The sequence below is a fragment of the Bicyclus anynana genome, chromosome 12 (genome assembly GCF_947172395.1).
Source record: "Bicyclus anynana chromosome 12, ilBicAnyn1.1, whole genome shotgun sequence".
Taxonomy (NCBI): Eukaryota; Metazoa; Arthropoda; class Insecta; order Lepidoptera; family Nymphalidae; genus Bicyclus; species Bicyclus anynana.
Genome location: NC_069094.1, coordinates 2,810,870 through 2,838,376, shown reverse-complemented (window position 1 = coordinate 2,838,376; position 27,507 = coordinate 2,810,870). Strand labels below are relative to the sequence as shown.

The 27,507-nt window shown below is 37.2% G+C and overlaps 2 protein-coding genes across 4 annotated transcripts; one reads left to right on the top strand and one right to left on the bottom strand.

The window, feature by feature from the left end:
* Positions 1-564: 564 nt before the first annotated feature.
* Positions 565-15,974, top strand: LOC112046249 (uncharacterized). Of its 3 annotated transcripts, none has more exons than XM_052884627.1 (8): positions 565-872; positions 9,637-9,821; positions 10,379-10,518; positions 12,317-12,417; positions 12,821-12,919; positions 13,103-13,243; positions 13,353-14,435; positions 14,943-15,974. In XM_052884627.1, exons 1-8 carry the CDS (start codon positions 864-866, stop codon positions 15,147-15,149), a joined length of 1,965 nt encoding a protein of 654 aa, XP_052740587.1. In that variant the 5' UTR covers positions 565-863; the 3' UTR covers positions 15,150-15,974. The 3 variants fall into 3 exon arrangements, with proteins under 3 accessions (XP_052740587.1, XP_023938600.2, XP_052740588.1); XM_024082832.2 differs by having other exon boundaries at positions 10,379-10,524; XM_052884628.1 differs by having other exon boundaries at positions 566-872; positions 12,338-12,417; positions 14,943-15,971.
* A 210-nt stretch (positions 15,975-16,184) lies between these two features.
* LOC112046256 (methionine aminopeptidase 1) lies at positions 16,185-26,538 on the bottom strand. The gene is made up of 6 exons (XM_024082849.2): positions 26,324-26,538; positions 25,120-25,390; positions 24,563-24,734; positions 23,809-24,103; positions 23,163-23,299; positions 16,185-17,847 (listed from the first exon to the last, which is right to left on the bottom strand). Exons 1-6 carry the CDS (start codon positions 26,481-26,483, stop codon positions 17,746-17,748), a joined length of 1,137 nt encoding a protein of 378 aa, XP_023938617.2. The 5' UTR covers positions 26,484-26,538; the 3' UTR covers positions 16,185-17,745.
* Positions 26,539-27,507: the final 969 nt, after the last annotated feature.

The following is a 27,507-nucleotide window of genomic DNA, read 5'->3' as shown; positions in this document are numbered from 1 at the left end:
TAGCCCAGTAGGTATGACCTCTGTCTCCGATTCCGAAGGGTGTGGTTTCGAATGCAGTTCGGTGCATGCACCTCAACTTTCCAGTTGTGTGCATTTTAAAAAATTAAATATCACTTGTCTCAAACGGTAAAGGAAAACGTCGTGAGGAAACCTGCATAACAGAGAATTTTCTTAATTCTCTGCGTGTGTGAAGTCTGCCAATCCGCATGAGGCCAGCGTGATGGATTATTAGCCTAACCCCTTTCATTTTGAGAGGATACTCGAGCACCTATATATTTTTTTATTACATAAATTTCATACTCGGTTTAGCCGTGAAAAAGACAGACATACTTTCGCATTAATATTAGTATGGATTTATTTAATACTTGCAAAAAGATGAAGTTCAAAGCTAAGCAATTGCTTCACAGCGGCCATAACCGTGTACAGAAACATATAAAAGTCCAAGTAACAATGCGGTAACAAGTTTAATGTTAGTTACCGCAGTATACCAACTAAGTTATTACCCAGACCCACCCACCACAGTGGGGGGGTGACTTATAATCAAATGATGACCTATTTCACCCAACACATCAGTTAGACTGCCCTTGACTAGTGACGTTTTCTTCATACAAAATAATATAACAGATATTCAAAGTGAAACTTAGATTTAATTGATCTCGTTTTTATACATGATACTCTTTTAATTAAAACTTTTTGCTAAATTTAAAAAAATCAATAACTATTTGAATATAAACTTTTTGCTTAGTATTGTGTAGTGTTCGAATTTTAAATTTGGAGACTGTTTTTTTTAATATAAGTGACTATGATTATGCGATAATTACGAACTGAATTTACATTTTGCCTGCAATAAATAATTTTTGAAGATGATTAAGGTAAGTTTTTTTCAAGATTTTACAGTACCTAAGTAACTATAAGTTATCCGATAGCTAGATATTATTTTGTATTAATATATAAAAAAATAATTTTAAGGTCTAAGTTATGAGAACTCAAAGATAGATTTTAGATAATTATTCAATATTTTTTCGAATTTTGGTCAGTTCCATCATTCATTAATCTCATCTAGTAATCATGTAAGTAATCAAATATATGTCCTAATAGTAAAGTATTACTAGTGAATATAAGTATTTAAATCTGACTTTTTGTCTGTTACAAATAAGCTCCGAAACTACTGGAACTATTTTAAATAATGTTTTTCTAATGAAATGCTACATTATCAGCAAGTAAAATACTCTATTCTATACTCTATTCCCGTAATCCCACGGTAATGGAAAATACGCGAGTGAAACCGCGAAGGGGGTTTTATGGTAGGGAGGGTAACAGGTGAAAATCAGTGCTGTATATCCAGCATCTACTTGATTCATGCAGCAAAATGCTGAGCTGGTACTTTATCAAGGTTGTGCCAAACATAACAGTGCTTCTGCTTAGTGCTTACTAAGCAGAAGCACTGTACGTAAGTACTTTATTTTTATTTTACATTTTTTTTTTATTTTAAGTACAGTAGACAACTTTAACAAAAACGTGTAACTTTAGGTACTAAAGTCAAACTGGATGTGGAATGGTAATAAATAAACAAAAAAAAATAAGGTAGAAAACGCATGTCATGTCATACATTCTTTTATTCTTCACAAATTAGCCCTTGACTACAATCTCACCTGATAGTAAGTGATGATGCAGTCTAAGATGGAAGCGGGCTAACTTGTTAGGAGGAGGATGAAAATCCACACCCCTTTTCGGTTTCTACACAACATCGTACCGGTTTCGCTAAATCGCTTGGCGACACGTCTTTGCCGGTATGGTGGTAAATAGCCACGGCCGAAGCCTCCCACCAGCCAGACCTGGGCCAATTAAGAAAATCTCAATCGGCCCAGCCGGGGATCGAACCCAGGACCTCAGTTTTGTTAATCCACCACGCATACCACTGCGCCATAAAAATAATTTACAGTTATATATTCTTTTTTTATGTATAAAATTAATAATAATAACTACTACTTATATCTAATATTGTTCTAAGTTTATTAGTCAAAATTTATTGTCATTAACTTAGGAAAAAGTTCATTGAAATTATAATTACCTAGGTGTAAGATGATTAGCGATTTTTACCCTCATTTTTAATTATTAATTAAGCATATTCTGTCCAAGTATGGTAAAGGTACTTAGTTCAAAAACCGGCGTTAACATAGCATAACTTTCTGACATGCAAAATCGTGTTTACCCTTACAGGTTAAATAATTTAGTTAGGTAAACAAATTGAGCTATTAAATACAGTAGTTAGTTATGTACGAGATTGTATGTAAGAAGTGAAATTTTCATTAAGTACATACTTAAGTAATAAATACCCAAGTACATGCATTTTATAAGGGCATTAAAGTTAATAGAGGTTTTTAATTTGTATGCGGCTTAGTTGTAATGGTCAGTTGGTACAAATATTCGCTTTGAAAAAAATATTGGGCTTCGGAAACACTTCGTGGATGTCCCAGAGCTAGTGCGGATATCTTTTGGCATCCAGAAAGCCAGAGTCTTGGGCAATAGGTATGATGACAGTTTTTTAAATATATAAATTAGGAGTATGTTAATAGTAAAGCAATTTTGTAAAAGTAACAGGGTATCTGCGATCATTACTTTCGGAGCTACAGGAATTCAAAGGGTCATATTTGCGGCACTGCCACGGATCCCTGAAAAACGCCCCATACAAAATGGCACGAATTAATGACGTCTAGATCATAATAATCGATAAATTTGTATAGGCGTTCAAACAAAATCACAAATATCTTTGTTATTTGTGCGTTTATGTTTATTAAAAAATGACACGTTTAATGTAAGGAAGCTAAAGCTGTATGAATGTTCATCTAATTACGATAAAAGATTTTTAATAGATTTTGAAATTCTATAGACTGGTTTATTTTGCAATTTTGCAACAATCTTTGCTTTTTACGTATAAATTAGTTAATATTGACCTTATTCAACCGAATGTCTAATAAAAAACAATATATTCAAACCTAGTCATCGTCCCCACCAATGGGCAAGGCAGGCAATTGGCCATTAATTTCAGCCTATTTCAAACGCTTAATACAGGGCACGCCTAGTTGGCAGGCTTAGGCTATATAAATATATAGCTCATTGAACCCACTGACGCCTGATCCTCCCTCCTGAGTACTTCCTCATCGCTCGGACAAGTGGTTTTGGCCGAGTCCACTCGGTGACCACCCATTATTCCCACGGTTGCCTCTTTACTTGTACGAGCGATGAGGAAGTGCTGATCAGGCGTCAGTGGATTCAATGATTAATAACCTTTAGGGTCATATTGATTGACTTACGATCACTATCGTGTTATTACGATGTTAATGATATTACATTCGTAACAAAGCCTTTACGACTGCTCGATAGGGGAAGGGAAATGTTGATAATATCTATACATATAAAAAAATTGCTTCTACGGATTGCAGCTTTTTTGCTAACTGACGAACATATTTCATACTAACATAGTGGCACAAACCGTTCGTATGAGATAATTTAATAAGGTCATTCTCAAGTACATCACAGGGAAATGCGTTTTCTTTTCATACGGATCGTGTGTGGACTGTGAAGAGAAATATCATACAAACCGGTCCATCGGGATTTCACATTGCATTTACACTTGTCCGGGCATTTATACCATTATCTGCTAATCGAAGTGGAACACTCACTTAAAACTTACTTAGATATTAAAGTCTTAGATAAGAAAACCTTCTATATTACTTATCTATACTAATATTATAATGAGGAAAGATTTGATTGTTTGCATTGAATGGGCTCTGAATCTCCTGAACCGATTTATGTATTTCTGTATGTAGGATTGCAATCTTACATTATCCCTGATAAACATGGGCATTCCCACGGAAATGGAACCGTGTGTATTTATAAAATAAAGTTACAAAAAATTTGATTTTCCAAGCAAACAAATAAACTCTTCAGCTTTATAATATTAGTATAGTGTAGGAAATAGTAGTCTGAGACGGATATGACGTCAGGTGGCGGACTTATTTCCGTAAAGAGTGGGGAGTTAGAGAGGGGTACCAATCGGTTGGCGGGAACGAATTGCGATATAAGGCGCTCGTCGTCGGCTTCAGTATACTCGTGGCGTTCGAGCCGTCCACATTTCTCGTTGTTTAATTCTCTATGGGTTACTTGGAATAGGCGGGGAGAGTGACTTGAGTGGATAAGGGGAGTGTTGGTTAACCGTCAAGGGCGCCCTTAACCCTACACACAACGTTCACAAGTGCGTGACTCCATTAAAGGTCATTCTCTGTCATTCTAGGTTTGATTTGTTAATTAAGTTGTCCTGAAAAATATTGGGATTCATAACCTTTGTTCGAAATTGGTTTTCTTATTTTTGTAATCCATTTTGAGTCTGCTAAAAATAGATTAAGCCCGACCCAGGATTCGAACCCAGGACCTTGGGACATATAGGATAACCACTGGACCAACGAGGCAGTTATTCGAAACGAATTAAGTATCTCACGAAAGGCTTTACATAGATTAATCTATAATCTAAGTTAGAAGAAACATTTAGGGCCGGATATTCCCTAATTGGAAAATGCAATAAAGTTTATGAGTTAACTTTAACTTATAAATAATCGTCCTTATTTCGTTGGAAATTGTCTTTATAAGGATTTTTCCAAATTCGTAGATACTAGATTCGTCTGCTCGAATCCGATCCGGGGCATGCACCTCCAAGTTGTCATCTGTGTGCCGTTTAAGAAATTAAATATCACGTTTCTCAAACGGTGACGGAAAACATCGTGAGGAAACCAGTATACCAGGGAAATTTCTTAATTCTCTACGTGTGTGAAGTCTGCCAATCCGCATTGGGCCAGCGTGATGGACTATTGGCCTAACCCCTCTCATTCTGTGAGGAAACTCGAGCTCAGCAGTGAATCGAATATAGGTTGATAACGAACGATTTTGTCGAGGATAAGGGTTCTTTGATGAGGGTTCAGAGTTCATTAGTCGAAATAGTGGAATGCCAGAATATGCCAAAGGTGTTCCGTAGACATTTGTAAATGAAAACTTTGCTTATTTACGAGGCGGGCCATGTTCTTCTAGGTATTGCAACCATAAAACCTAATACTTACTTGGATTCATATTAAAAGACACAGGAGGCACAGTGAAAATCTTATGTAGGTACTCTTAGCTCCAAGTTGCTAATTTGTTAAAAATAGCTATCTCATACGACGCCATTTTTTTTAAATGGCACGTTATGGTCATGACAGTCGCTTGCAGCGCTTACAGTGCAGAAAATACATCATTGCAGTAATTTCTCTAGCGGGATGGCAATTAGACTGAAGCAAACCGTTAGCGTTCTGCATTATTTGTTGCACGTAACGTATACAATATGGACGTACCTTACCTACTTACGAGCATTTAAGACATGACTTTTCTCTTGGAAATCACTTAATTTTTTTCACCCCCGGTGAAAAAAAATATGTGATTTCCGGGCGCCCGAGCGCCTCTATTTTGTTTTCAAATTAAACTTTTTTTTTTAAGTTGTGTTCAGTTATTTTGGTTTTGTTAACCTTAACATCCTTAAAGTTCATTTTATCCTTGTGATTACAGTGAGTGTTACATAACTTATGTATCTTCCCAAAGTAATACTATCCAGTTCCAAAATTTACTATTTGCGAGACCTAGTTGTTTCCAGACAAATTTTTGAAATTTACTTTTGAAAATAGGCGACGACAGAGGAATTAGTTATTTAGTTACACAGATAGCTGTGGTAACTTGAAGTGCTGTTAGTATTTTAACAGTGTTCAGCACGCTAGTTAGGTACTAGAGGGCGCTACGTTAGCTAGAGACGCCTCTATATGTACGTACTTTAAATAAATAATATATTTTTATGATTTAATTACAAATAGTAAGTAGGTAGTTTCTTATACTTGTAGAATAAAACTTATCTTTCACCAGTACTCTGTACCTACTCTTGAATTTATGGTTCTAGGTGTTACAAATGACACTATAAATGATTAAGTGTTAAATCTACGTTTTTACAGCATAAACTGCCGTTATTTTTTACGTTAACATGGTAGACTATAGACCTAAAACGCCTTGACAGACAGACCGACAACAAAGTGATTTTACAAGGGTTTTGTTTTTCCTTTTGAGGAACCCTAAAAATAACAAACATAAAAAAAAATACGCGTCGAATTGAAAAATCCTCCTTTTTAAGTCTGTTAACTAGGAAATCATAAGCGAAAGTGCGAAGCCATTGGCCAGTTTAATAATGTTCTGAACACAAAAAGGTGACAAGTACTTTATATAAAATCTGAGATAGAATGTGACGTCGCCGCACGCAGTACAGTAGTATCTACTAGTATTGCGTGTAAATGAATCACTCTTGTTGTCCGTTTCTTTCAGTATAAAATACTTTACTTACGTGATGATCAACGTATTTTTTAATACTAATGAAGTATTAAGTAACAGAACATTGACTTATACAGACTTTGTACATCTATACTAATATTATAAAGAGGAAAACTTTTTTTGTATGTTTGTTTGTTTGTTTGATTGTAATGAATAGGCTCAAAAACTACTGGACCGATTTTTAAAAATTCTTTCACCATTCGAAAGCTACATTATCCACAAGTAACATTTTATTTTGAAAATAAATAGGGTTCCGTAAGATATTTGGGTTTTTCGGACACAAGGTGTAAAAAATCAACCAGAAAAGTATGGTAGGGGTAGGTAGGAGTAGGGTAGGGGTAGGGGTAGGCTAGGGGTAGGATAGGGGTAGTTGAAGGTTTACATCGAGTTTCACGCGGACGAAGTCGCGGGCGTCGGCTAGTAAGTTATACAACCATAGATAGATATTCTTTAAAAAATACAAATTATGATTTTTGGACATTAATATAAGGGAATATTATTCCCCATTCTGCTCTAATTATTCATTTATTCATTCATTCATTATCAACCCATATTAAGCTCACTGCTGAGCTCGAGACTCCTCTCAGAATGAGAGGGGTTAGGCAACAGTCCACCACGCTGGCCCAGTGCGGAATGGCAGACTTCACACACGCAGAGAATTAAGAAAATTCTCTGGTATGCAGGTTTTCTGACGATGTTTTCCTTCACCGTTTGAAACACATGATATTTAATTTCTTAAAATGCACACAACTGAAAAATTGGAGGTGCATCCCCGGACCGGATTCGAACCCACACCCTCTGGAATCGGAGGCAGAGGCATATCCACTGGGCTATCACGGCTTCTCTAATTAACTAAACGGATTGATGACGTTTTCAATGTAGTAGTCGTTTTGACGTTTGCTGTCAATTGTCATGTCATAGTTTCTTTAGGGGCGCCATCTTGATATAACTCTAAATCTTTGGTTTTCATTTTATTTATTTCTTTTTATTTAATTAGATTTATTCACTCATTTAGATTTTAATAAAATCCTTGTATTTTTTAAATTTTTAAGGGATACAAGAGTGGACCTGAATTTTAATAATAAGGGGTACCTACAAGAGTGGACCAGAAATGGACCATCTCCTTTTCGAAGCGTTAGCGTTAGTAGAAAGAGAATCGACGTGCCACATGGCTTAGGCCTATGATCCAGTTTAATTGGATGAGATTTAGAACACATAATATCTCAGTCCAACCACCGTGACTCGTTTCACTCCGTACAGCACTCGCATGATTCGAGCGATTATCATCCGAACGGTCTGTTATGCGAAAGTGAAATGAAGTGATAATGACCTTGGACACACTTTGAGAAGAAAAGTGATATCGACTGTGATTTGGTTAAATTATAACTTAATAGTCAATCAACAGATTCTAATAGGTTAAGGCGAAAACTTCGATTATTTTTTAAGAATTCCTATCTAGCTATTTAGGTGTGCTAGATTCCTTTTATTTCTGGAGAACTGCGGAAATAAAAGGAAACTGCTCTCTCTTTGGTCCATTGGTGGACATTCTAAACGTTGTTCTGAGTTCGAACCCTAAGGTAGGGTGTGAAAGATCATTTTTCGTTCTTACAAGAAATTCTGATTAGCAGCCTTGTTGTAAACTATTCTCAGTAAATTATCATTGAATTAATGTGTGTTACAGACCAGTGGATGTGGCTTCTGCTTCCGATTCCGGAGGGTGTGGATTAGAATCCGATCCGAGGCATGCACCTCCAACTTTTCAGTTGTGTGCATTTTAAGAAATAAAATATCACATCAAACGGTGAAGGAAAAACCTGCCTACCTAAGAATTTTTTTAATTCTCTACGTGTGTAAAGTCTGCCAATCCGCATTGGGCTTGCTCGCCAGACCGCATTGATGCAACGTGGTGAATACAACTCCAAATGCTCTATTTCATTAGAAGAATAGCCCAGTGGTTAAACATTGAAGATCAAAAGAGGTCAATGGTAAAAAGCATTCAATCAAGCAATAACTCTGTAACAAGTCAGACTTGATTATCTAAAGATAGACAATTCAGTCAGTAGAAACTTAGGTACATTGTTCTTTATAAGTACAGCGGCTAGCTAAGACATCTTTTTATGTATCGAGCCGGTTTTGCTGTCTCTACATGATGTGAGAAGAAATTCCCGGATTTAACAGAAATGGTGAAGTCTGTTGAGTCATCCACAGTGTTATGACGTGTACCTGTTATTCAGTGACGTAGTTTCTTGAAGGCCTAGTTCGGAATACTTTAGTATTTAGTAACTACTTTATATTTTTGGGCGGTAGGTAAATCCAAAAATTGTTTGTACTCGACTAAAATACTAAAGTAGTCCGAATTAGACTAAAGGGACCCTGTATTAAAATTAGTTGAGAGGGGCCTCGATGAAAGGAAAAACTTGACTGCATAAAATATAAAAACTGAAAAGAAAAACAAGTTCAGTCCAGAATTGTAGAAAGCAAATAGAAAACAGTCGTATATACTCGTAGTTATCTATTTCTAGATTGGAGGAAATACATCTTAAAATTCCCACCGTCCAATACAACGTCGGCCCCAGGAACCCAGTGTAGGCCATGGGATCTTTGACTATTTAGACTATGGACCTGTTTCGCACCCAAATTCACCAACAAAAAAGTCAAAAATCGTTTTTTGAGGGGGACGAGGTAAACTCACACATCGAAAACATATAACACCATTAGGTATAGGTATTCTGTGTCCATACACTACACACAAATATATAATTGACTCGCAATACACATACGAGTAATTTTCACACAGACTAACCAACACATCGCTTAGACTATCCACAGAATATAAGTTTAAATAGAATGTTCGATTACTTGATCGATTTTTTGCTGTTCCGTCAAAAGAATCGATTCTTTTTAGAAATTGTTTTTATTACAAATTTGATAAAATTATGGTAGAAATAATTACAAATGAAACGTTACTTCATCTTTTACCAAACTACAAGTTTTTGGCCGTTTTTTATGCCATTCAACTACACATTTTTAGGGAGCTCTTTACACAACGAAAACGATTACAACAATGAAACATCGATTCTATAGCAACAGTTTTTATAAACGCGTTAGATCATTGATTTTTGATCTTTGCCAGAGGGGTAACGGTTAGCGAGACAGGTCCTGTTATTAATGGTCGAAGCCGAAGATGGGCGTTTCCCTTTACAGAGCCAACGAAATATAATACCTACCTCTCTCTCCCAGATACTGCTAGTGATGTCAATATGGGCGGTGTCCGAGGCGTCGTACCCGGGTCGCATGTCGCTCAAGATGCGTAACCCAGGAGTGTTCCGACCCGGGGTTGTGCTCCAGCGTCCGTACCCACGCATCGTGCCTGCCGCGACAAGGCGGGCACCATTCATCCTGTACAGGAATTTCCCTCACCATAGGTAGGTACAATGTTACAAACTCATAATTTAACCCAATATTTTAAATGAGACCAAAATTCTCTTTTCCATTTAGTTGTAGAGATACCTACCGTTAAGACTACTTACCTACTCCTATTGTATTTCAACGGGATTCGGGCATTAAGTCCGACCCTTAACCATAGTTTTATAATACTGCAATTTTATGCTCTCCTTGAAAGGGAATAATAGACTCATTTTGCTGTTCTCTGCGAAAGCTCGAAGAATCCAAGCGACAACTTCTCTGGAAACTCCTCTACGTATCACTTTGAAATCGGAACATTCACATGAGATTGACTCTATGTTCAATTGCAAACTGGCACTCAACTCGAGCTCAACCCTAATTTCCAAGCTCGAGTTGAGAGCGACACATTGTAAAGTCAACATCTAAATATGCAATCAATTTTGAAAGATTTCTGTCTGATCAGGGTGACGTTACTAAGATCGGACGTCGGTTTTTCGTGGAGAATAGCAAAATACTCGTAGATAAAGGGTTTGCTGTCCAGGATGGCATTTTAGCAAAGACTAACAAATACTTCCAGATACGCCATGAAGCACATCACCCCAGTGACCACGCGCAACTTGTTCAACGCCTGGCGGACCACCCGGCTGCCGACGCCGGGCCCCACTCAGGAGTACGACTTCGTGCGGCCTGTCGCGTCGCCCGTCATACAGCCCGATGGTACAGGTTGACTAACTGGGATGCACTTAAGCACCTTTTATAGCACTACTATAACTATGACCAATGGGGTGCGAGGACTTAAGCTGCCTGTCCACCAGAGCGGAGCGAGTAGGCGAAGCGGAGAAACAGAACAGTCTGTTCACCGGAGAGGAGCGAGGCTGCGGAGCACAGTGAGAAAGTAATGCGGAGCCGAGTTGTAGACGTGATTCCCTGCTCCGCTTACCTATTATATGAATTTGTAAACTAGCTCGAAAGTTCTTGTCCACTTAAGAGGAGCAGAAACTTTATGCAATCCTATTGGTTATTATTTCTCCGTTTCTCGGTTCCGCTGCCTCGCTCCGCTTCGCTGGACTGGCAGCCTTATTTGTGTGTGTTGGGGCGGGAATTTCCCACTTTGCACAATTTAACAAAACGCACAAGGCCTATAACTGCAATAGCTAAAAGCCTAGTGCACTAAGTTTCTTGATTTTCAATCTATTTAGCTTGACAATTTTGCCGTTGTTTTTTGGGCTAACTCTGGTACCTTATTGAAATTTTACGCCCTTGTTGTTAACAGAATATATCTGATGTTTTTGTTGACATTTATTATAGTCAGTATCATTGTTAATTCAAGATGGCCATGGCGGATGAGAGACATTTATTCACAACTCCCTCAATATGAGAAGAAATCATTATTATTTTCTACAAGCAGACCCTACTGTCTTATTGGTCTACTCGCGTGTAGCATGTGTGGCTACGGATCTAAAGTCCTGGGTTAAGTTATGAGATATTCTAGGTTTTTTTTTCCACCAAATTCTCAGTAACAGCAGAGAGTTACGAAGTTGGTGGCGTTACGTTGGTAGAGTGTACCTACGTAACGCCACCAACTTCGTAACTCTCTTCGCAAAGACGTCGGCTCCTACAATCGTTATCGTCCGATAGTGGTCGCTGTATACGTTATCGCCAATCATAGCCAGCAGGGTGGTGGAGCTAAGCTGCATATCAACTCTTATCTGGCTTCAGCGGCCTCTTAAAAATAAATTGATAACTATGGCATTGCTCTTGTACGTACCATTTCTTTCTTATTCACATTTCTATCTTATCTACTGTTAAATTGTATGTAATTTTTTACGTGCACATAGCACATTGTATCTTATAGTTGCCCACAGCAATGAACCGTACATCACTCGATATTTTATCAACGTAGAAATCGTACATGTCCTATTCCTGTAACTCAGTAAAGTCCAAACCGAATTACAGAGAAGAGATTATTCTCAACACGCGGTTGACCTTGAATATTAAATGTAAAACTATCTTTTGTAATAGAGCATCAAACGTAGGGCGCGTTCGTTAAGATTACACTCATCAACAAACGTCAAACTACGTACGCGTGAAATTTATTGCTACACGAATCCCGTGGGAACCATGGCTTTTTCCCGGAAAAAAGTAACATAACCTCCCTGTATGTTCCATGAAAGTCCCATTTAAATCCGTGCAGCATCTCCAAAGATTAGCCCAGACAAACAGATTGACCAGAGACAAAAGTTTAAAAAAGCTTGATTGTGTTTTGGTATCGTGTAACTATAAGCACTTGATATAACAAAGTTATAACTTTGACGAAGAAGACAACAAATCACAGACTGACAGACACTTCAATTTTATTTATATGTAATAGTGGAGTATGAGATAAATTGCCCAGCTCCTATTACCCTTAGGCATAAATGTTAAGGCTTATGTACAAGAAGATGTATAGATACAATCGAGTGATGTAAGATTGCTGTGGGCAAAGACAATCCGATTCAGAGAGTTGTGACCGCAGGTGCTATCCACACCATCCCAGCGCCGAACCTCAGCCTCTCAGAGAAGCCGATAGTGGTCGTCGACACTTCAGAAGCCAGTGGGAGCGATTCTTCGGAGGCGGTAAGTTTGCGTTACCACCATTTTCCTAGCAGATAAGAATTTAAAAAGTAGTTTTGGAATTTTCATTGTGACTAAGGCCTAATTCGCACGAGAGTTAAAAATACAATGCGATAAAATGTAGCGTTGGCGGGCGTAGCGTATAGTCGGTATGAAGTCTATTTCCAACGCCCAAAATTAACGATAAAATAGCGCCGTGTTTTAAAACTCTGTCGAGTGAACATGCATTTGTTGTAATAAAACGCTTTTTTAACGTCCTTTGAAAAAACTCTCTTACGAATAAGGGCTTAATGATAATAATATCTACTTTGAGGATTAAGTTAGTGTAAAATATAAAGTAAGGAAAATCATTATTGTCATTCGTACAAAATTTGAGAAAAATCATTTAATGTTTTACCCATTTCAGCCAAGGCCCACGTATGAAGTCACTGAGAAATACTCTGATCAACCTATCTTTCAACCAAATCCAAAAATAGAACACCCAATTGGATTTTCGAAAGCATCTGTAAGTAAACCTACAATATAGAAATTAAATCACAACTTACGTAATCGGACAATAATGGAAATATTGTATATAAATATGAAAGTACTATTTATGGGACAATTTGAAATTATTTTTCATTGATGGTATGAAATTTACAAAAACTCACAACGTATACAAACTTATCCGTTATTCTAAATTTTCTAGGCAATGTCAGCAACAGAACTGGACAATATAATGAGAAACAATGCAGCACTACAAATAGCCTCAGATTATGGCATTCCAATACATTTAGGGATCCAACCTATCTCAGAGACATCTATAATACCACACCAATTCTCAATGCAGGTTCGTATTGAGTCGACTACTGTAACCATACGTAGAAAACCTATACGAATAAAAATATAGTAGTTTGCATGTATAAGAAATATTTATTAACAATAATCTCAAATTACAGGGTTTCCATGGAACTCAACAAGACTTCAAAGTAGCGGAAGGATTAATGATGCCACCAAATGGAATATACCAGCAGTTTCCAACAATATTTCAACAATTCCCACCAGCCGAATTTCTTCCTTTCACGCAAAATTTCCCACCACAGGTACAAGTTCAGACACAAGCACCAGAAACCGAAACTCCTCTATATTTGTTACAAAATGAACAGTTTGTTAAACAGACGCCTTCATCATTCGTACCCAGTGATGAAAAGAATTTAGTGCAAAGAGAAACACAAGAAAGTCCTGTGCTATCTTTGGTACCTCACGCGTTTACTGTTAAAAACGTTTCAGAAAATATCATCGATATAGATCTTACGACTGCGTCTGTACCACAGAATTCAACACAAGCTGTAGTAACAACTGAAACCCAAACAACAAGTACTATAGAAACAAATACAGAAAACCAAAATTCAGCGCCAGTATATTACGCTCAAATAGGTCAAAGCGTTGGTAATGTCATAACTAACGGTTTCTACACTGCGTTAAACGATGTAAAAGCTACAATGGGAACTGAAGTCGACAAAGTTGAGACTAAAACACCAATAGATAACACAGTTAATATAACAACTACAATTCTACCGACGACCACACAAAGGGAAACAAAAGCATTGTACATACAAAACCAAAGTGTTGATAAAAAAGACAAAATAGATGAACTTAGAAATTTAATTGCATCGCCATTCGAAAAGACTTCAGTTGAATTACCATACGAAAAGACAGCAGAATCAGTTAACGTAGCTTATACACTACTAAGAGCAAATGAGAAACAGGCTAAAGTTAACCAAGATGGCGAAATATTCGCAGGTCAACTAGTTGAGGCTAAAATAAGCGAAGATCAGGACTTCAACAAAGAGAAAGCTATTTTAGCTAATCGACCACCAGTCCGTATGTTTTCTGTTACAGAAAAAAGGATATCTGATCCAACTCCACAACGATCTGTTGTTAAAGCTAAGATACCTCCGAAAAGTAAATTGACGTTCGATGATAAAACTGGAGAACCTATATTGAGAGTATACGCTAGTTATCTTGATAACCCAGTGCAGGTAAGCTTTTATAGTGATGAATAAAGAATAAAACTACAACTTGTCAACTTTTAGAAAATTCATTCAACACAGACACTCTGACTTAACTCTAACGATTATTAGTCTAGATAGTATCGCTCGATTGCAATAATGATTAATGAAAAGTAGTGGTCTAAGTTGAGACACACTCACTTTAAGATTTTTGGTTAATGGATGATTCAGCCTTGCTTAGAATAAGCGCATTCCAAGCAAGGCTATAACCATAAATAGCCATCTCAAAGCAAAAGAAACCAGCAGCCTAATGGACTAACTTTGATGTATGTTAGTTGAAATTGAGATTCTATGTAACAAATGACATCTGGTGACAACCCTACGTGGATATCATACACTAGCTAGATGACAATTGATTTGATATTTATTTTAATAGGTTGTTAATAAAGACAAAATTAGTGAATAGGCTAGCTGGTATGATTTGAAATCTAGTTTCAATGGCTAAATACTTATGTACAATGTAATTTTCATTTACAGAAAGAAATTATAACAACCAAATTAGCGAACATGAAACGCAAAGAAGTGACGCGCAAGCAAGACAACTTTGACTGGAAAACAGATGCTGTCAAAAGTGTTGACCACGAGGAAACTAGCGAAGTCAATCATATGGCTCAGTTTGGGTTGAAGATCAAATCGAGAAGTGATGACTATATTATGCCAATGTTTGATGATTTTGAAGAGTAACAAATACAGAGTATATTGGGATTAGGGCGTTGTAATGCACTTACTTAATTCGTTTGAATTGCGTATCGTATAAACATAAAAACGAATTCAGAATACTAGTATACCTAGAAAGCTTCAAGATCGTAATTGAATTAAACTTTATTAATCCAGTCTAGTTCGTTGTTCTTCATAAAAATTCGATTCGAAGTAAATTACTGAACAATTTTCGCGAATAAGATCAGAAACGCCCTACTACGAAGTCTTACATTTGTTTTCATTATGTAAGAAAAGGAGTTTTCATCTAAACTTCAAAACTGAGTATATCAGGACTGTACTTTGGCCTATCTGTGTGGTAGCTTATTGCCTACATCGCAGAAAACTTCTATAACTTCTTCTAACTTCTAACCATTCGGTCGAAGAGAATATCCGCCTTTTGTTGGTTGTATGATAATTGCATAAAGGTTATATTTTTTTATGTAAAGAACTTGAACCCTGATGACTTACGCTTACGCAATTTAGTTTAGCGTCACTTGAATAACGTTTCAAATATTTATGTGATTTAATAATTCTTTTCATTCGCTCACATAATTTCACAAGAATAACTCTTGTGATATAATGATTACAGTGGATTATTAACCTGTTAATCATAAAATTAAACAGGCAGATTCTTGTATCAATTTTAAAAAATATTTCTCATTTATAAATTTTAAAATATTAATATTATTTACTAAGTAAACATAACGTACCTATTAAGTTCATTCATATGTAAATATATAAATTATACTGACCATGTTATATCTAAGTAACTTTATAATATCTAACCTTATACAAGTATAATATTAATGTATGCATTTAGAATTAACAAGTAGTATCTAGCTTAAATTAAATTATTTTGTAAAATGCCAAATTTATTTATTAATACAAAGAAATATGGAAATTATATGGACTTTCATTTCATTATCCTCAGCAGAATAATACATAAAATAATTTAAACAATACAACCAGAATCCGACTAAAATAAATGTGGTCTGTGAAAAGTAAATCAAAAAGAAAAAATTACATTATTTCAACAGTGACATTTATTCATTCATAATTCATAAACAATAATCACACTCATTAATAAATTCATACAATTTAGACTGTACATAACCATCCACTGAGATACATAAGGGGTCTCATAATACAGGGGGTCTCATACAATATTAATGACCATCAACCGCAGGGCCACGGCACTTTTTGAAGCGACATGGGGCATAAGAGTTCATTTACACGAGCGGCAACTGCTACCGACGACCGCAGTCGACTGCAGTCATCGACGTCTCAGCGGCAGCCAACGACCCTCGACCGCCGCCGAGAGTCAACTGAAGTAGCCTATAGCTGCCGCCGAGACGTCGCTGACTGCAGTCGGCGACCGCCGTCGACCGTCGAAGGTCCTGGCAGAGCTATTGTATATATTGTTTGGTATCAATAAAGTAATAAATAAATAACAAATCACGTGCGATTCACCCCAAAAACAGAGAATCCTTGAGAGATGTTGACTCAATCTCAGATTATTGTGTAAAGTCACAATTACATCAATATATGTTGGTAGAGAGCTTGCTACATTCGAGTATGTATTGCCAGAATGAGATTTCTTATACTTAGCATTTTTCTCGCTGTAGTAAGATGAAAAATTTGTGTTGCGCACAGCAGCATATTTATTTATATCTCGTGTGCTCTTTGAAAGCCTCGAAACGCTCAGGATTCTTTTTTAAACCCCTCGCATGGTTCAATTTAGAATCCTTCGCTTGCTCGGCATTGAATACGTGCACTCACCGTAAAAACCAATTTTGTTTTGTTTATGACAAATAACTATATTTTATCGCTATCAACGACATTACTCTGACCCTGGGGTCATCAGGTCTATGGGGCGTATTGAATGTAAAAAAGTGAAAAAACCTTGGAAAATTGGTCACACAATGGCAGTTTACTTGATATATAAGTAGGTTACTTACATAATATTGATAAATACAGACCAAACTTATTTAATTTACACATTGCCGGTGAACCAGCAGGTAATCTATACAATTCCTAGGCATTGTATATTATTGTTAGATACCGAGGTAGAGTGCGAGTATATAACCAAAATTCATATTCAGGTAGTTTACAGATTGTCTAGGTATTGTATAGAATACTTAAATTTCACAGATTTCCTGTGATATGTATATGAAATCTACATATATCTTTAGATCCGACCCGAGGCTCTGAGGAGTAAAACGTTCAGATTCAGTCTTTATCCAGCGTTTTCAGAATCAAGATTTGAGTAACGGACTTACATTTAGCTAGACGATGATTAGACTAAGTTCATAATGATGGGTCTAAAATAATCCTGTATTTTTACTTCATTTTCGATGCGGTGCTAGGTGAAAGCGACCTCGTTTTAAGGTAAGAATACCACATAACCAGAGTTTAATCAGTCGTGAGATGATAACGCTGGAAGGATTAAACGCATCATTGTGACCACAAGTCAGATTTGTCTTGTTCAGATCCTCATTGTTCCTCTTAAACCACAGTACACACACAGTAGAACACAACAAATAACTATCCTATCTCAGTGGATGACATTTAGTGGATATAACTATTGTGACTTATCCAACTGGTCCATGAACCAAGGCCGACCCGACGCACGCCTCGTGAGGATGTCGCACCCGGTCTCCGTTACCAGAAGAGTTTGTTCGAACTGGAAAAAAAATAAACATCTTTTTTATATCTACGAGTAAGTTTTCATTTACACGAGCAGCAACTGCTACCGACGACTGCAGTAGACTGCAGTCGGCGACGACTAGGCAGCAGTCAACTGCTGTTGAATGCAGTCGTCGGTAGCTCGTGTAAATGAACCCTAAGGTGACGGAAGTCCGGAATGAGGAGATTATCAGACGAATCACTAGGTGGACCGACGATATCAAGCAGGTTGCAGGCAGCTGAGACCGTTGTTTTTGGAAATCCATGCAAGAGGCCTACTCGTATGTCCAGCAGTGGACGTCCATCGACTGTTAATGATGATGAAGGTGATGGTGGTTACGAACTTACGACCCTCCCCTCACACATGAAAACAACTCACGGGGGGTAAACTAATCTACACTATTATAAAAGGGAAAGATTTGAATAAACTCAAAAACTGCATTCGAAAAATTCTTCCACCTATAGAAGCTACATTACCAGAAAAATTTAAAAATCGTTTCAGTTTTATCCATTTAAATTATGATGAAATGTGCGTCCGACAGCAAAAATGGCCTCTGGAAATTGTCCGACATAATTTTGAAATGATTTTAAATATTTTTATTTATATAAGTAAGGATACAGCATTCGAACCGAGATACAAATTGAAAACATTCTCAGGAGCAGTTACATTCACGAGCCCGTTTAATATTGTATATATAGTATTGTAGTAGTGTAGTATTACAAATACCATTAAACATTAAAAATATCGAGAGGTTTCTTGCAGACAGCTGATTAGAATGGAATAATATTTGGAAATATCTATGAAGGCTGAAAGTCTTTATTTTAAGCTCATGCGCGAACCTACTATAGCTAACTGCGGTAGCTGGTTACGGGGTAATAGAGAATTTGACACTCACACAGGACTGACACTCAAACAGCAATCAATGACAGGAAACGGAACCTAATCAGCGAAACGGTTAACTTCGCTTCTTGGGAAGCTGAAGGTATAGTGACTAGGTTTGAATATTGACGTTTACGAGTCATTCAGAGAAAATGAAGTAAATTTTAACCTATTCATTATCACAAAGTTGCAGTTGAGATGGTTGCTATGCTTTTGTAGATTCGGCATTAGAACATCTCGGAAATCATCCCAGTGACTTGTCTCTTTTCTCGCAAAGTGCCACACATTTGAGGTAAGAAATTTTAAGACAACGATGAGAAAACTGCTGCTGAGGGGTTTTTGGAAGGTCAAGCCAAAGATATTTTTGGGAGAGAATTCTGGGCATAGAAAAAAGAGAGACTACATTATTGACTTGCTAAGAAGAGACGAAGTTTTGGCTCTGGGTTATGTAACCCACAGCCAAAATTTTGTGACCCAACAAAATTGCATAATAGACTGAGACTTACCTTAGCATATCTCAGAACGGGTTGTATCTCAGAAATGTTTAATTGTATTTGTAATCCACTCTATATACGGGCTAGTGGGTGTAACCCCTCCTGAGAATGTTTTCAATTTGAATCTGGATGCGAATGCTGTATCCTTACGACAGTTTGAATTGGCAATAACCGTATTGACTCCGACTATTCCTGACGGGTGTAAGACTGGTCCGCCTGAATCACCGGGACATACTGCCGACCATTGCGAACACGGTCCGTTAATACAAAATCCTGGCGTTACCGTACTAATATCGATACATTTCACTGCGATTACGTCTAAAACTTGTAAGGATTTGTTTAGTTTGTCAGCTGTATCATAAACTCCTTCGGGACCTGTGGTGATCCCATATCCCAGAGCCAACACTTTATGACCAAATAATGTGGCATAACTGACCGAGCTTATCTTAGCATATCTCAACACGGGCACTTCTTCAGATTGTAAAAGGCCAATATCATGTAAAACCTGTAAGCGCTGTAAGCTGTGCCCACCCATCTTCCTATAACTTGGATAAATAAATGACGACAATATGAGGCTAATGCTTGTGTCATGTGCAGTCATTAAGTCATATCGAATTACTCCTCTTATATTTGGTGCAGCTAAAACTGTCCGCATTCCTTGTATGCAATGGCCTGCTGTCAGACTCCATGTCGGCTTAATTAGTGAACACGTACAGGCAAAAAAAAAGTCATCCGGTTTATTGACCTCAGTGATTTGATATTCCATTCTCATGACATATGGGAATTCACCTCTTGTAGAATTACGGCCCCCCATCACCCTCAACGCTGCATTGTCAAAGTTTACTTCTCTTGAATTACTTGGTGAAAGTAGCGCGAATAACATAAAATAAGAAACGTTGCGACATTTTGAAACATGTTTGCATATAATATTATAAAAAATGGCTGTAGACTTTTTACGACGTTCCAGATTTCTGGCAATAAAATTGTTTTATCAAAAGCGAGCTAAATTGAAAAGGCGAAAACGATATTGCGAAATTACTAACAGAAACTTTAAATTCACGAGTGAATAACCAATTAAGTTAAACAATCGATATTTACAGCCATCGAACTTTATCTCTAACATTAAATATTATTGTTTAAGAAATATAGTTGAATAGTTCAGCTAAATTGTAACACCTAGTGACAAGTGGCGCGTTTTGCTCAAATCTGTGAGACCTATGAAGATGGAATTAATGCTGTTACAAAAAATAAATATTAAGTAACTCTAAGATAAGAAGAGTTAAGTTCTTTTATCTAAAAACAGAAGACCAACATAAATCTAGTAATTCAATAATAAAGATCAAATTGGGAGATGTTTTCCTGTGGTGGTTAAGTAAACACCAGAACTTTTGGCTCTGGGTACATAACCCAGAGCTAAAACTTTGTGACCCAGCAAAATTGTATACTTAATGGACTGGGTTTATCTTAGAATATCTCAAAACGAACACTTCTTCCGATTGTAGAAGATGCAAAATCTGCAAAGCTTTTAAGCAATTTCCACCTCTATATCTCAGATAGTCAACAGATCATATTGAATTATTTCTCGTAGGTTTAGTGCAAGTAAATGTATCCTCATCCCTTTTATTCAATTCTCGCTGCTGTCAAATTACATGGCGGCTTAATAAGTGAACACGTACAAAATTACTGGAAGAAATCATCTAACAATCCTACTGAACCAAAAAGGTATGGATTTAACGATCCTACTGACTTTTAAACCCATTCATGGTAGGTTCGAGCATGAGCTTAAAAATAAAAACATTCAGCCTTCATAGAATACGTTAGGCCTCTCTCTCTATAAATATATATTAGAGTATTAATTTCCGATAAAAGCTCATTTAAAATGAACCTTTAAAGTTTAATGTTTTATTACACAATTGGATTTTTTTTCCAAATATTATTTCATTCTAATCAGCAGTCTGCAAGAAGCCTTTCGATATTTTTAATGTTTAATGGTATTTGCAATCCACTCTATAAACGGGCTCGTGGGTGTAACTGCTCCTGAGAATGTTCTCAATTTGTATCTCGGTGCGAATGCTGTATCCTTACGACAGTTTGTATTGTCTGTAGCCGTATTAACTCCGACTATTCCTGACGGGTGCAAGACTGGTCCGCCTGAATCACCCGGACACATTGCCGACCATTGCAAACACGGGCCGTTAATACAAAATCCTGGCGTTACCGTACTAATATCGAAACATTTCACTGCGATTACGTCTAAAACTTGTAAGGATTTGTTTAGCATGTCAGCTGTATCATAAACTCCTTCGGGGCCTGTCGTGGTTCCATAACCCAGAGCCAAAACTTTGTGACCAAATAATGTGGCATAACTGACCGAGCTTATCTTAGCATATCTCAACACGGGCACTTCTTCAGATTGTAAAAGGCCAATATCATGTAAAACCTGTAAGCGCTGTAAGCTGTGCCCACCCATCTGCCTATAACTTGGATACATGAATGACGACAATATGAGGCTAATGCTTGTGCCATGTGTAGTCACTAAATCATATCGAATTACTCTTCTTATATTTGGTGCAACAACTGACCTCATTCCTTGTATGCAATGGCCTGCTGTCAGACTCCATGTCGGCTTAATAAGTGAACATGTACAAACAAAAAGGAATACATCCGGTTTATTGACCTCAGTGATTTGTAATTCCATTCTCATGACAAATGTGAATTCACCTCTTGTAGCATTACGGCCCCCCATCACCCTCAACGCTGCATTGTCAAAGTTTACTTTTCTTAAATTACTTGGTGAAAATAACGAGAATAATAAAAAATAAGAAACGTTGCGACATTTTGAAAACATCTTGCATAAAATATTATAAAAAATGTTTGTAGACTTTTTTACGACGTTCAAGATTTCTAGCAATAAAACTGTTTTATCAAAAGCGACCTAAACTGAAAAGGCGAAAACGATATTGCGAAATTACTAACAGAAATTTTATATACGAGTAAATAACCAATCAAGTTAAACAATCGATAATTACATTGATGGGCGAGATACAAAGCGGGAGAACGCAAATGTGCTTAGCTGTGGGAGCTCCAGTGCGACGACGGACATTGCTTCATGAAAATCATTTCTTTTATACCCATTGTTGAGAACAACTGGTCCATAAAACACCCTGTGTTCGAAGAGCACGTAAAGCTTGATCTTTCACAGGTCGTATCGGCCTACAAAAGTGAGGGAAAAGAGAGTGCACCTTTTAGCTGGTGAGAGGGATCAGCCGTGGCTAGTTACCACCTTCAACAAAGGCGTACCACCAAGCGATTGAGCGTTCCAGTACGATGTCGTGTAGAAACCGAAAAGGGGTATGGATGTTGATCCTCCTCCTAGCAAGTTAGCCCGATTCCATCTTAGACTGCATCACTTACCATCAGGTGAGATTGTAGTCAAAGGCAACAAAAAAGAACAAAAACCTGTTCTTGTACACACACTTGTGCACTACAATATCTCCTGCGTACATGGTTAATCTCACTCTCACCATGAGATTGGCCGCCGTGGCCGCAAAAAAACAAATTCTGGACCATATTACTAAAGAAAAAGAGATTGACTGGGTTCATGCGTCGACGCTCCAACGTCGCAACGTAAAGCAATGCACTATTGGGGCAAATATTTGACGGCCGCGTGGCGCAGTGGGTAGTGACCCTGCTTTCTGCATCCACGGTCGTGAGTTCAAGTCCCACAACTGGATAGTGTGATGAGCATGGGTGTTTTCCAGTGTCTGTGTGTATTTATACATTATATAAGTATTTATATGTAGTATATAATTGTATATTAATATTATAATATCAACTATCTTAGCACCCATAACACAAGCTACTCTGTAAGCCTACTTTGGGGCTAGATAGTGATGTGTATTGTTTAAGTATTTATTTATTTAAATGCCTATCTCGTACCTGTGCAGATCTAGATCCGTCTGCAGTGACGGCGGTCCAGTGGTCAGGCCACTGCTCGTCCCGCCAGCCGCCCTCGTTGATCATGGGCTCTATGGTAAAGCAGTGGCCCGGCTTCATCATACCCACTGCTTTGTTCTCTGCAAGTTTTAATCCTGGCTCAGTATATCATTGCTTACTATCAGCACCACAACACATTGCTATTGTCAGCCGTTAACTTTTACAGCTCATTACAGCTAGACCTTATGATTCCAAGCAGCCCTTGCCTTCCTGACCACCCGGCAATTTACTTAAAGGATATCTAAAAAATCTTGACTATTCTACTTTAATAATGAAATCATTACTTTATCAAATATATATAATCAATCACTTTTGCGTTTCACGACATTTTTAATTCATTGTTAATATGTCCACAACAGGGACAAGCAAAGTCGTTGACCATTCGGTGACGGCCTGAGTTTTACGATATCTTTGATAACTTCTGATTGGTTTGTTTGTTGAGCTTGTTGGAACAGAATAATATAAAACTAAATAGTGACATAATTTGACTTTTCAAAAGTGCTTGTAAACTAAGCCTAATTGAAATAAATGAAAAGGGAATATAAGGTTTCGTTATTGTACTTGAATATTCAGAACACTATATACTTACTTGCATAATGTGGCACATTAGGCGCTGTATGAAACAGTCTATGTATCCCATGACCACAGTATGATCGCACTACGCTGAACCCGTTCGCCTGTGCGTGCTTCTGTATAACATTCCCAATCTCCCGGTACTTCTCGCCGGGTTTGACAATCTCTATAGCCTTCTGTAAGCATTCATGGGTGACTTGCACTAGCTTCTTAGTAGATTCAGGAACATTGCCCACAAAGAAGGTCTCGTTCAAATCCCCATGGAACTCTCTGTGGTACACTGTTACGTCAACATTGCATACGTCACCATCCTGGAATTAGAGATTTTTTTAACTAACATTATTGATAATTACAAAATAAAACATTATTGCACATAATCACTAACACGACTAGCAGTGTGACGGTGTTCATGCTGCCTAACAAAGAACTGCACTCAAGGCATCAAATACCCTCTTATTTATACCATCACTATTGCAACAATTTCGTACAAATACCTCCTTTCTATAATAATATAAATAATGAATATTATTACCACCCGTACTCCAGAAACTCATAACATTTAAAATGTGTGTGATGTGATCTATGAAAAATTGGCTCAATTAAAATATGAACATAAGTTAATGAACTTTTTTTCGGTTTTTACACGACATCATACCGGAACTCTGTCATTTGGCGAAATGTCTTTCTCGGTAGGGTAGGGTATACCCTTATTAAACTCCTTATTTTGACCAGGCTAACACTGTAATTGAATAAAAATAATAGGTACATACTTGCAGTGGACGTAAGTCAGGTATCCCGTGGCATATGACCTCGTTAACTGAGGTGCAACAGCTGTTAGGGAAATTGTGGTAGTTGAGCGGGCTGGGATAGCACTCCCTCTCAATGCATGCCTCATGCACCACTCTGTCAATCTCATCGGTTGTCACTCCTACGTCACACACTCTGTGAAAATATAAAGAAATTAAACATAACCACTTTCAAAAGGCTCAAGTGACAAGCACTACAAGATTTCATGAAATATGCACTATATTATATTTGGGCAAACCACTGAATATTGCACCTAACACAACTTAATATAAATTCTTGAAATCCAGCTAAATGTCTCACTACAGATTGCAGACATACAAATTATAAGCTTCCATACATACACAGGGTGTCCTGTAATTAATGGATATAAAATGCAAATTGTAGATACACCAACAAATTATCTAAAATTAATTTGAATAGTTTTCCAAAAATCCCTTGTGACTGACCGGAAACAGGTGACCAAGTTATATTTTTTATTCAGATTTTTCAAATTTTTCTATTAGTTTAGATGTGTTCTTACTTGGCAGCCTCATCTAGAACCTCTCTTCCAAGGCGGCAAGCGACTCTCATACCCTCAATCTCTTCATCATCCAACACTTTGATCTGTCCGGAACCTTTCGCAGCATACTCAGATGCGGGGAACCCGGTAGGATGATCGGCATAGTCTGGACGGCCTATATGAGGTGGTACAGTCCTTTTAGGGCCCGGTGGAAATGGCCTCAGCTTCCCAGTGAAGTTGTAAGATGGCCATGGATCATATTCAACACCTGATCCATCTGTACTTTCACCTTCTACAACAAAATATACACATTTATTTATAGTTTTGTCTTCCTTACTATTTGTTATGTTTTTGATAGCCAGAATGAGTATTATATACTAAATCTAAACTTGCTTCTTCAAACTGAAATATGATTTTTACTTTGATAAGTTTAAGAGTTTTAAGAAAATTAGATGGATTAAGATGTAATTGGAAGAGTTCATTAAAAAACAAATAATTAAGAAATTTACTGCTTTCCACCAAAGATTTATGAGTTTCTTTCGGAGTCTGGACAATCCTTAGGCGTCTAGCATACAAAGCAAGTGAAGAGAAATAGACAAAATTTCCAATGGTGGTGCAAATTTTATTTTCTTAAAGAATATTTGCCATATATTTTTAAATATGACCAATATTCCTATTCCCCTCCACATAGTCGGGAAAGACTGCTATGAGTGGGTACGACGATAGAGCATTTCTCTTAATGAGATATGTCATTGCTAGACATATTGAAAGTATCTACTGTAAGTGTCTTTGTCAAGCCCAGGTAATGTTTTCCTTAGATTTATCATATTTTTGCAAACAATAGCAGATTAATTAAATTACTTAATAATTATTCCTATTGTAGTGTTATTTGTTCATAGATTTCTTAATATTACTCAAATTGAAAGTTGAAGTACATAGTGCTAAAATTATTTATCATTTTCTATATTTTTATTCAACTCACAACACATTTTAAATTTATGTACTAAGTAAGTATCAAGTTTCCTGCCGGTTTCGTCACAATAGAAGTAGATTCCACAGCCCATTAACTAATCTTAATATAATTATTATCACAAAAACACACTTGACTTGTCGAATAAGCGAAACAGTTACATTGTTGTGTAACTTTACAAAGAATGGCTGTTACAATTCAAACTTGTATTGTAATAAAATATTTGCCATTAAAACATAACCTACAAAAACTCACTCGCTAATGAATGGATGATTTTATGAGATTTCCACGACTTCTTGAAGCAGTCCTGGTTGCAGAAAAATGAACCTTGGATCCCGAGTTTGATACACGTCGGACATTGAAGCTGGGCGATAGATTTACACCCTGGAGTTTCACACATTCCAATCCCGGCCATTTTTACTTATTAGAACTGGTGTAGGTAGGTATTTTAAAAATTAAAATTTCCTGTTGAACTGACAGCTTCAGTTTACACTGACAATGTCAAACATGACATTGACACACGCGACGATGTCATTTTTGACACTACTACACTGGCCATCACAGACGACAAATGAAGCTGGCCATTGTAATTACAGATTAAAAATCACCGGTAGGTTTTCGACATTAGTAATTCAATATTTCCGGCTTTATCATAAATTTAATTTAATTCCACCATAGATTTAAGAGTCGGTAGTCGGTACGGAAGTATCGACAGTCATAAAATATAGAAACGGAAAAAAAATTACTGTACCTATAGCATTATTTTCGGCGAATGAATTTATACGATTAAGTTGTTCTACAGAACATTCCAACTCAATCATTTTGCTTCTAGAGGTCTGGAAGTATTTGGAAGAATTATTATTTTATGTACCTAGTTAAATATAGACTAGAATGAATAAACCCTACAAATTTTGTATGTGATCACACGGGAGATAGTGCCGTAGCCCGTAGAATATGAATGTCGTAGCGCCAAAAAAGTTGTACTGAAAATCTATTTGTGTATCCATACGTTTTATCATCATCATTATCAGCCGATGGGCGACCACAGCTGGACATAAATCTCTCTTATAATATATTCAACAGTCTTGAGCAGCCTGTACATACCATAAACTTGATGTCACCACACCACCTAGTGGGGGGAGGAACAACACTGTGCGTTTTGGTGCGGTTCGACATTCCAGTATCTTGGAAACCAACCAACGTAACCAACGAACATCGGTTCTTCAAACTACTCACGTTTGAGGTGAAACAAATATTAAGCTCAAGAGAGGCACTTGTCGACTCTGTGAATGTCAGACATTTGGGTTTGTCTAACATGATGGCTACCTCTTCCAGCCTACGGTTGGATAATCAAAATTGATTTGATATCTGGAGCAAAATTGTCCGAATAGTCACACAACACAATAGTCACACAAAGCTGTCCATCAGATGTAAGTGGC

What these genes read in the sequence shown, in the direction of transcription:
- LOC112046249 (XM_024082832.2), top strand. An exon ending in GGAGCGATTCTTCGGAGGCG is followed by an intron (nt 12,418 to 12,820) that starts GTAAGTTTGCGT and finishes TACCCATTTCAG; the next exon opens with CCAAGGCCCACGTATGAAGT. An exon ending in CACACCAATTCTCAATGCAG is followed by an intron (nt 13,244 to 13,352) that starts GTTCGTATTGAG and finishes CTCAAATTACAG; the next exon opens with GGTTTCCATGGAACTCAACA.
- LOC112046256 (XM_024082849.2), bottom strand. Translation starts at nt 26,483, where the DNA reads ATGGCCGGGATTGGAATGTGTGAAACTCCAGGGTGTAAATCTATCGCC. An exon ending in GTTCTAGATGAGGCTGCCAA is followed by an intron (nt 24,735 to 25,119) that starts GTAAGAACACAT and finishes ATATTTTCACAG; the next exon opens with AGTGTGTGACGTAGGAGTGA. An exon ending in CTGACTTACGTCCACTGCAA is followed by an intron (nt 24,104 to 24,562) that starts GTATGTACCTAT and finishes CTCTAATTCCAG; the next exon opens with GATGGTGACGTATGCAATGT.